This window comes from Quercus lobata, chromosome 4, assembly GCF_001633185.2.
Source record: "Quercus lobata isolate SW786 chromosome 4, ValleyOak3.0 Primary Assembly, whole genome shotgun sequence".
Classification (NCBI taxonomy): domain Eukaryota; kingdom Viridiplantae; phylum Streptophyta; class Magnoliopsida; order Fagales; family Fagaceae; genus Quercus; species Quercus lobata.
This window is the reverse complement of record NC_044907.1, coordinates 93414989-93426014: the sequence shown is the minus strand read 5'-3', so window position 1 is coordinate 93426014 and position 11026 is coordinate 93414989. Positions and strand designations below refer to the sequence as shown.

The 11026-nt window shown below is 36.2% G+C and overlaps 1 protein-coding gene across 1 annotated transcript; it reads right to left on the bottom strand.

Annotated features, from left to right (window-relative positions):
• Positions 1-4538: 4538 nt before the first annotated feature.
• Positions 4539-10615, bottom strand: LOC115986190 (putative receptor-like protein kinase At4g00960). The gene is made up of 6 exons (XM_031109044.1): positions 9841-10615; positions 5993-6111; positions 5672-5882; positions 5302-5539; positions 4961-5111; positions 4539-4847 (listed from the first exon to the last, which is right to left on the bottom strand). Exons 1-6 carry the CDS (start codon positions 10613-10615, stop codon positions 4539-4541), a joined length of 1803 nt encoding a protein of 600 aa, XP_030964904.1.
• Positions 10616-11026: the final 411 nt, after the last annotated feature.

Here is an 11026-nt window from a genome sequence, read left to right as displayed (position 1 = left end):
AAACTATGTCAGACAAAATAAAAATTATAAAACTAAAGTCATTGTTCCCTTTTATTTTCTTTTACTTTCTCAGGAATCAAACACAACTCTAACTGACTATCAAGGATGGGTGCTAACAAAAGTATTAGAGATACAATAGAGAGGGCAATTCTCTAAAAAAAAGCAACGAGGAGGTATTGTGGTGGTCAAATTGTTTTGCACCATTGCGTGGTCCATATGGTTAGTGTCTATTGCTCTTTCAAATGGAGTATATATTGAGCAAGTCTAGAATGATGGTACAAACCTAAATAAGCTGAGTGGGCTCACTACTAGGCTTAGACAATGTGCAGATGCTCTCTTCAAATGGAGCAAGTTGGCTTTTGGCCAAATCCCAAAGAAGATACAGGAGAAGAAGATAGCTTTAAATGCCCTAACTAAGGATGATGTTGATAGACAAAATGGAGTTGAAATGAATAGGTTGAGGAGCGAGATTAACGAGTTGTAAGATGAGGAGGGGATGTGGTGGCAACAAAGATCCAAGGTGCAATGGCTGGGGGAGGGAGTCGCAACACAAAATACTTCCACCATCGAGCATCAAAGTAAAGAAAAAAGAACACAATTACTAGCTTATGGAATGAAGAGGGTGCTTGGTGTAACAGTAAAGAAAATATGGCAAGTGCAACTATTGCATACTTTGAAGAGATATATACAACCACACACCCAACCCGAGTTGAAGAAGTAACAAACTTGCTTCCTCCCAAAGTTACTATGGAGATGAATGCTAAGCTCACTCGGGATTTTACTATGGAGGAGGTCAGAATAGCCCTTCGCCAAATGCATCCAACAAAAGCTCTTGGCCTGGACAATATGTCAGCTATCTTTTACCAAAAATACTAGGATGTTGTTGGAATTAATGTTACAAATATGGTGCTTAATGTGCTTAATTCAGATGCTCCTATATGTGACATAAATAACACTAATATTGCTTTGGTGCCAAAAGTGAAAAACCCTACTAGGATGAAAGTTTTTCATCCTATCAGCCTCAACAATGTGTGTTACAAATTGATATCCAAGGTTCTAGCAAACTGCTAGAGGACAATTCTTCCACAAATAATCTCAGAAAACCAAAGTGTATTCTTATCAGAGAGGCTGATAATAGATAATGTGCTTGTAGCATTTGAGCTAATGCACTACCTAGATCACAAAAAGCATGGAAGGGAGAGCTTTATGGCAGTTAAGCTCGACATGAGCAAGGCATACGATAGGGTGGAATGGGATTTTGTTGAAAGGGTGATGAGGAGGCTGTGTTTTCATGAAAAATGGATTGAGTGGGTGCTAAAATGCATCACAGCTATCACATATTCAGTCTTGATTAATGGGGAAGCTCAAGGCAAGATCACTCCAACCATAGGGCTTCGATAAGGAGACCCATTATCCTCCTATCTATTTCTTCTGTCTTTTCAACCCTTATTGTTGAAGCAAATAACAACCAAAGTCTCACTGGAGTATCTATTTATAGGGGTTGTCCAAGGGTCACCCACTTGTTCTTCGCGGATGATAGTCTATTGTTCTATCTGGCAGAGAGACAGGAATGCTCCAAGTTGGTGAAAATCTTAAAACTCTATGAGGCAGCCTTAGGACAAAAAATCAATAGAGATAAGTCTTCAGTGACTTTCAACCACAATACAACTCTTGAAGTAAGATGTGAGATCTTGGAAATCCTTGGACCTGTGCAAGACACAAGACAAGGTAAATACATTGGCCTCCTATATGTAATAGGCAAGTCAAAGAACCAGGTTTTTGCAAAAATAAAAGAGAAAGTAGGAAAAAAGCTATCGGGTTGGAAGGAAAAAATGCTCTCAAAGGGTGGAAAGGAAATTCTCATAAAAGTAGTGTCCTAAGCAATCTCCACATATACCATGAGCTACTTCTTGCTCTTGAAAGGTTTGTGTGAAGATTTGGAGAGAATGGAGAGGAATTTCTAGTGGGGTTAGAAGGATCAGGAGGCAAAAATGTCTTAGGTCAACTGGAGGAAAATGTGCATGTCAAAGGCACAGGGAGGCATGGGTTTTTGCAATCTCCAAGCCTTCAACCTAGCAATGTTAGCAAAGCAAGCATGGCATATCTTGACAAACCCAACATCCTTGGTTGCACAAATATACAAGGCAAGGTATTTTCCCTACAATGACATTTTGGGGTCAAAGCTAGGATGCAGCCTTTCTTATGCTTGGCGGAGTATCCATAATAGCCTAGAGGTCATTAGAAAGGGCACTAGATGGAGAGTGGGGAATGGAAGGATGATACATATATGGGAGGACAAATGGCTGCCCACCACAACCACATATAAAATCTACTGCCCCCAGCAAGATATTGGAGATTTCCCAATGGTCTCATCCCTAATTGACGAAGAAACAAAGCATTGGAAAATGGACAAAATCAAAAGGTATTTCCTACCCTTCAAGGCTGAAACCATACTTAACATTCCGCCTAGCTATAATCTGCTGGAGGACAAAATAATTTGTGTGGGAAACAAACGTGGCATATTTTCTGTTAAAAGCGCATACTTCACACCCTTCTTAAAGGAACCGTACGTGACACTCTCATGTCATATAGCTCAAATGTAGCCTTGCCATTAGTGGAAAAATCTGAAGTGGGGGAATGCTCATATGAGGACTATAGAACCCTGTTATGGAAGAAAATGTGGTAGCTTAAGCTCCCCTCTAAGATTAGAATTTTTGCTTGGAGGGCGTGCATGGATGGACTGTCAACGAGGTTGAATCTGAACAAGAGAGGGATAAACATTGAAGCAAAGTGCCCACTTTGTGAGAAAGCATTAGAAAGCACTGGTGATGCCCTTCTATACTCTGATAGACTATGGAATGTTTGGTGGAATTGGCAAGCTTACCCGATAAACCTATTGGCAGAGAACAAAAACTTTGTGGATGTTGCAATGCAGATTTTGGATGCAGGTACCCATCATGATCTTGAAACATTCTTTGCCACGGCTTGGTCCATCTGGTATAACAAAAATCAAGTGATCCATGAATCTCCTTGTCTCCCGCCATCCCAAATTTAGAGGGTATGCACAGCGAACCCGAAGTGACTACAAATGAGCTTTGATTGTAAACCAGCTTAGATAGCGGCCTCCTGAAGTTGGGTGGACAGCGCCACCTCCGGATTTTACAAGATAAATGTTGACGGAGCAACTACTGGGAGTAGAAGTCTTTCCAGTGTAGGTGTGGTAATTCGTGACTGCAGAGGCAGGTTTTGGCAGCAAGGAGCAAGCTGATGAATGGATCGTATGAGGTAGAGATTACTGAAAGTCTGAAACTATTGCGGTCAAAGAAGGTGTCGTCTAAGCCCGTGAAAGAGAGCTTAATCAAGTTATTATCGAGTCGGACACTCTCACAGTGATTCAAGCTGTCAATACAAGCTCAAACATTGGAGAACTGGGATAAATTATTCAAGGAATCACAGGCTTACTCACCCCCTTGGGTGTGACCATAGGAGCACTCCTCTACTAGATAATTTTGGATTGAGGCATAACTACTGTGGTTAGGGTGACCATATACCTCACTCTAGCCCCATGAGAGAGCTAGTAAATCAAGAGTTAACTGCAAGAGGCTATCCCACTCCCTGCTAGAGTTTGAACGTGGGATCTCAAGATAGCGCTCACACACTTTGACCACTAAACCACCCCTCTTGGTGATAACAAGAGTTAGTCTTGATAATAGTGTAATGATCTACACTTGATAACTATTAACTAGTGAGGCAGTTCTTCTCAAAAAAAAAATACAAAACAAAACAAAACCTAGAGATGCAGTAGGTAGAGAATGACATTAATTGATTAATTGACTGTAATTCGATTTTGCTAATCATTGTGTAATATTTGTCTCTTGCTCATTTTCTTTTGTTACAGTTGGAGATCATGTGTATATATATATATATATATATATAGCAACTATACTCAACAAAAAATATGATATTTTACGAGGAGGTTTTTCTCTTTCTTTTTTCGCTTTGACCTATATGTAAGATCAACTTTATAATATATTTTGCTTGGATCATAGCTTGCATGGTTGCTATCAACGTTGTACATGTTTGTCTTCTTCTTATTATTAAATTGCTTGGCTGTAAAATTATCAAAAAATAAGTTTATTTAAAATTTTTTTTTCTTGTTTTAATAAATGGTAGTTTCACAGTAATCGATAGGATAACTAGAACTTCAAAAAGGAAAAAATTACAAATATAATTTTTCAAAATCTATCATATGATTTGAAATATAGGTTAGATTATTCTTTATGAACTTCAAAAGAATATATGACAAATTTTACTTGGTATAGTATAAAGTAGAATACAAAAGTAATACAAAAATTTGTATTCATATCCACCTATTAGGAATTCAAATTATAGTTTCTAAATTTACTTGAAAAATCAATATAGTTTTTTTTTTTTTTTTTTTTTTTTTTTTGGAGAAACGAAAAATCAATATAGTTAGATAAATTGTACTAGTGAAATCTCTAGACAACGTACATATTACAACCCTTATTGGCAAAACATTATCTAGGATATAACTCAGTAATTGAAACCTCGTTGTTAGTTACAGGCGAACCAATCTCCGGTTGCAATGATGTGACTAATATAACATTGCTCCGTGTGAAACTTGCAGGTTGTGTAGGTACAGGGAGAGCAACAGTATTGCTATTCATCATGAGACCAACTAGAGTCATGTTTGGTCTGTCATCTACATTTTGTTGAACACATAGTAGTCCAATGTGAATACATCTCAATATTTCACTTATTGGACTGTTGTTTAATGTGGGATCTATTAGATTAGAAATTGTTCCCTCTCTCCAATTTTTCCATGCCTGTGTACATCAATGTGAACATACTATGTTAAAGAAAAAAATTTACATTCCCATATATTTATTTATTTTTTCTAAGAAAAAAAGGATTTTTTACACTATATAATCATACTCACATAGTTAAGAAGGTACTCCATATTCTCTCCATTATGAAAAGAAGTATTTTTTTGGCCACTTACAATCTCCAAAATCAACACACCAAAACTAAAGACATCTGACTTGATTGAGAATTGTCCAAACATTGCATATTCTGGGGCCATATATCCACTGCATATCAATATTAATAAACCAAGAATTAATTAGAATGTTAATCTTAATTTTTCTGTTCAAGTTATTTAATTTCCATCATCTTTGTGGCTTTCTTGGTGTTACTTCAACATAAATAACATATTATAATGAATATTATCAAACATACACAATTATATTCATTAGCTAGATAGCATTTTCTTTTACTTACTAGGTTCCCACAATTCTATTTGTATTGCCTTCAGTTTCATCTGATACAAACATCCTTGCCATTCCAAAATCTGCAATTTTAGGATTCATCTTAGCATCTAGTAGAATGTTGCCAGCTTTAAGGTCACGATGAATTATCCGAAGTCGAGAATCCTCATGAAGGTATAGAATCCCTCGAGCAATGCCTCTTATGATTTTGTAACGCATTTCCCAATCTAAATTTGCACGCTTTATTGGATCTATAGATTCAATAAATCATATTAGTCACCAAATATTTTAAAAATCACTTTCCAAACAAAAAGAACAAGATTCTTACCGAATGAAATGATTTTGATTAGAATATAGAAAATAACAATGAAATGAAAAATTACCAAATATGTAGTGATCAAGGCTTGTATTAGGTACGAACTCATAGATAAGAAGTCTTTCACTTCCTTCTAAGCAAAATCCAAGGAGCCTAACTAAACTTCGGTGTTGGAGTTTGGCTACTAACAGGACTTCGTTCTTAAACTCTAGATCGCCTTGTCCAGAATTCCTAGAAAGCCTCTTCACAGCTATCTCTTGTCCATTAAATAGCCTACCCTGGATGCATGTTCACACACACATGTAAGAGAATAATGCAGAAATAATATACTTAAACTCAACTCAAAGGAATTAAATAATTCATTTCATATTATAATGTTTTCCTCTACCCTGTGAACTTCCCCAAATCCACCTCTCCCAAGTTTATTTGCATCTGAAAAGTTGTCTGTTGCAGCTCTAATAGTGCCGAAATCGAATTGCAAAGATTCTACACTTGTCATTTGAGCCACTGCTTCACAAGAGAAACATGTTTATACATATTCAATTGATGCATATACTTTCTTTAAATTAGAGTAACAGATCTACGAGAGGAACATGTTAATACATAAATACATATCCAATTGATACAAATTGCATTCTTTAAATTAGAGTAACATTGTCACATAGAAGAGCTTGTTATTATTATTCTTATTATTATGGACGGGCTTGTAATGGAAAAGAAAAATACCAAGCTATTTATGAAGTTTGTTTCACCATAAAAAGTTTGTTTCACAAATAATAATAATAATAATGATAAGGTTTGAGTCCCTCTATTATCATGTGAAATAGGTAAGATGAGTCCCTTTATGTGAAACATGCTTATTTATGTCCTTTTTATTTTGTGAATTTGGAGTTTGTAAAGTTTGTGGCAGTAGTGGCACTGTGACTGGTGGCACCAGTGACCTCTTTGTCGATAGTGCCAGAGGAGGTTAGTGCTGCTGCTGCTACTGTGCTATTATGTACTGGTTTTTGTTTATTTTATTTAAGGTAAATGAAAGGAGAGAAGGCATAAAATTAGGCATTAATGAACTAAGTGGACATGTGGCGAATTTCTATTCATGGAACATAAAATGGAGCACAAATGGTGGGACAGAAAATTTGGACTTAGATAAGATGTCTATTTTTGAGAATGAAAAGCAACATAGTCTAACATATTTCAAATTTATGGGAATGGGATCATACATAAGTATTTCTTTTCAAATTACTAAATGTTGTTACCTATAAAGTTTCCAAGTGTACTTGAGAATAACATGAATTACTAAGGGCCTGTTTGGTACTTGTGTTTAAAAACTGAAAATTGTTGTTTGAAAATATTTATAGAAATACGTGTGGGTGAAAAAGTGTATTGAAATGCGTAAAATGCTGTTTAAAAACTAAAAATGGTTGTTTGAAAACACAAACCAAACACCCCCTAAGCTTCATATTGTTTGAACTGTTTCATACGGGTTTGTCTTTTGTCCAATGCTTTAATTGGAGCACTGGACGGAACATAGAGATGACACGTGTCCAAAATGATCATGTATTAGTTGTGTCTTTTTGAGGGTTGTAGTGCGTTGGACAAAAGCCTTGCCTTGTTTATAATTAATGAGAATAACTCTCAAGAAACAAACGACAACACTCTGAACTTACTTTCAAAAGAATCCATTGGCTTCCTCGCTCTTAAAACGAAGCAGATACTAATGATAAGTATCATAGCAATAACAGTCGGGACAACAATGATGATAATAGTTCGAGTTGAGTTTCTTTCCTTTCCTGTGAAAATCAAAAGCATCTTGTCATTGTAAGGCATAAATTTGCTGAACTTGAATAAGCAATTTACGATAAGACACCCAAAAAGTGGAAAGAATTCTTCAGTTATCTTATTTGACACGAAAATCACAACTCATCACCACATAATAAAGAAATAAATAGACATAAAAAAAACAAACGCACACTACAGAATAGATACCAGAACATATACCTTAGTCTGCCGGCTGCCGCAGCAAAAGAAAAAAAAAATGTTAATGCATAGTTTTGTAGCAGTCTAGATTCAATTGCGCAAGAAATAATTTCCCTTTTCTGGGAAAGTGGTATATAAAGACTACCATAACTTTTATGGCCAGAGATGAAACCGATCGGGTGTCTACTTTCAATTCCAAACCAATCTTCACCATCTTACTTCAGGGTATCTATTCTACCACACTATTAGTCTATTAACTTTTTCTGATTGTGAGCTTCAGTGGACGTTTACTTAGCCTATTTATTTCAATTACTTCCCTGCAGTTAAGAAGGCCTGAATTATTCTTAGCCTCGTTTGGAAGGAAGAAATGGAATGAAATGAAATGAAAAGAATATTTTTAGAATATTTTTTCATTCCCTTGTTTGGGAGATTTAATAGAGGGAATGGAAATTTCATTCTCTTGTTTAGGAGTTTAAGTGGGAAGGAATGAAATAGTTAGGAGAGAACACTCAAAATCATTCCTCCCTTTCCCCTCAAAATCTAAAATTTTTGCTCCTCCCAAAATTGGGAAGAATGAGAGGGAATGGATTTAGGTTTATTGAAAATTTTGTTAAAATTCCTAAAATACCCCTCCAATCTGAACCCTTTTTACACATCATAGCACCTTCAATCTCAACCAGCCGTAAAAACATAGCTATCATTCTTGCACTCTATTGCTCATGCTGTTGCTGTTCTCTTCTTGTTGATTCATCAAATTCCATGAGTTTTTTTTATTGATTTAATTCCATTGATTCATTAACTTTTCACAAGTAGATGCTAGTATATTTGTCTGCTACTTTTCTAGTCATGTAACAAAACTATGTCCAAATGTGATAGCTTTTGGTTTATTGTTGTCTTATTGTTTAAGACTATGCAATGTTTCAATCACTTAGACTTAAATATGATGCAAATTTCTCTTTCTAGTTTGAAATTGCTTTCTATCTTTCAATAATTAATATTAATGTCTACACATTATTTTATATATGTTTTTTTTCCTGTTAATTATAACATGGGCAAGATATCAAAGAAGAATGGTGGAGAGGAGGGTAGGTCATGCATCTGAATCCAAAACTAAGCGCGACCTCTGGAACCAAGTGGGATCTCTGGAACCAAGTGGGAGTAGGGTAGGTTATGCAACTGAATCCAAAACGAAACTCTATCAAAGTTAAGTTCCTCAAAGAGCGTAGAAGTCTTGTAGTGTTTAAACATTACCAAGTGTCTATCAAAAGACCACAGCTTCCCCAAGGACTTTCTCAATATCCTCTTCCAACTGACAAGCAAAAAGTAAACAATTATTCCTAGTGTCACTGACTAGTACGCCATAACAGTCTGAACGTTTTTGCCACTGCCCCACGAAAGACAGAAAAAAACTAACCCTACTAGCAACCTTGCAATACTATAGGGACTCAACTTCCTCCTTGGAACGGAGGGAAACTAGATACTACGGTATGGAGAGAAGGCGCCGCCAACCCTAGCAATACCGAGAACTTACATTCGTAGGATTATCTTTGTTTGTCAAATCAAGTAATCCTGAGGAAAAAAAGAATAAAAAATAAAAAGCACACTAAAAAGCTAAAAAAAAAATCCAAAAAATAAGAAAAATCATCTTCTAAAATGGTCTAATAAGACAACCCTCTCAAGCAAGGGTCATTTGCAGCGGTTTCATGTATTGCCCCACTCACATATTGTGGATCTTGAGAAAGTACACTAAATGCAGCGGCCCTCTCACAATACCTGAGTCCCACACGCTTATGGATCTCATGTATATGTTGACACCCACAATATGTATGAAGGACACTTCCTACGAATGTTGCATAAAATAATAATCCTTACCAAAATTAATTAGTTCAAATCCTGATTTGAATTCTATGGCTGGGTTTGGATAGCAACGCGTTTGAATTGCTTTGCGTGTTTGCATTTTTTCTGTGGGTCCCATGCATTGTTTATGAGACCTTCAAATACGGAATTCAGCAAACATAACTTTAAAACTGAGTTCTACAACACTATTCACACATTTAAAAATTATTTTGTTATAGTATTTTCAATTTTCAGCAATAAACGGTATTCAAATAGATCTATGTAGAAACAAGAGGATTGATATACAAATTGACCTAATTGCCCCATTTAAGAAAGCCAAAATATGCAGGGGAAATTTTTATGTGAAATAGAAATCTGTCCCGTAGAACAAAATAAATAATGAAAGAAATTTACATGTCTTACCATTACCAGACGGTGGAGATGGCAACGCTCGTGCTGTTTCGAAGAAAGAGAAGATCTCAAACCTTAGATTGCAACTTGGGGCAAAGATTGTAAACCCTTTCCTCGTTCGGCAACAGTTAGCGATTATCCCCATCAAATCATACAAGCAATTGCGGCATCCAGTTATATTGATATCTTTTGTACACTGCACCAACCCATATCCGGGATCATTTGCCCCCTTAAGTACAGAAAACCCCTCACCTGACTTGTACAACATGTCTGTTTCTAGAGCTTTACCTACTAGGTCGAACATAAGAGATGTTGCATCAAAATTAGGCTCTTCAGGTGAAGTTTCATTCTGGGAATTCCACAAGAACACCTGTGGCTGTGTCTGTGACACCCCAAAGAAATTGAAGTCAGAGTACCTTAACATGCATCCGGCGTTCCATACGATGGCACTCCTGTTTAATGGACACTTACTTGTAATAAAATTGCTCGCAACTTTGACACAGTTTTGGCAGTTAATATTAGAAAGATCACCTCTGCAAAGAAAGAGGCCATAGATGCCACCATTGCTACTAGTGTCGAAAGTGTAGTTCTGGAAAGTTTTGGAGGAGAAAGAATCTAACAGGGTAGTGAGGTTGGATCTGTAGTTTTCGTTAGAGGGTTCATTAGATCCAAGTCCATCTGTACATTTGTGATAAATTTCGGTTGACAGCAGAGAACTAATGGAGCTGGTAAGCACAAAAAGTACAAATGATGGTAAAAGAAAGGCTTGGGAGTTGTGGAGAGACATATTAAGCTTCAACAGAAAAATTCGTACATGAACATTCGTATATGGCAGATTATCGGAGTCAAAGATTATCTCTGATAATCTGCCAGATTTCTTGCTAATTTAACTATTTTAACCTAGTCAAAAAAAGAATCTTTGACTATTTTTTTTTTTCTTGAAATCCTTTGACAACTTCTTGTACTCCTAGAATATATATTTGGCTTGCAAAGGAAGATGAAGATTCATTTATCTCCCCTACTCATAATATGAACACGTTGTGATACCTGAACTTGGAAATTCAAAATTAAACAATGTGGGGGGCTGACTTTAACAAAGTACAGTAAATTGTAAGAATGGAAAAGGTCGCAACCACTATCGTCATCTACAGAAATTATTGCACATATTACGCGTCGCAAGAAAAGAAATTGACTTTTC

What these genes read in the sequence shown, in the direction of transcription:
- LOC115986190 (XM_031109044.1), bottom strand. Translation starts at nt 10,615, where the DNA reads ATGTCTCTCCACAACTCCCAAGCCTTTCTTTTACCATCATTTGTACTT. An exon ending in GATTTGGGGAAGTTCACAGG is followed by an intron (nt 5,883 to 5,992) that starts GTAGAGGAAAAC and finishes ACATGCATCCAG; the next exon opens with GGTAGGCTATTTAATGGACA. An exon ending in CCTTGATCACTACATATTTG is followed by an intron (nt 5,540 to 5,671) that starts GTAATTTTTCAT and finishes TTGAATCTATAG; the next exon opens with ATCCAATAAAGCGTGCAAAT.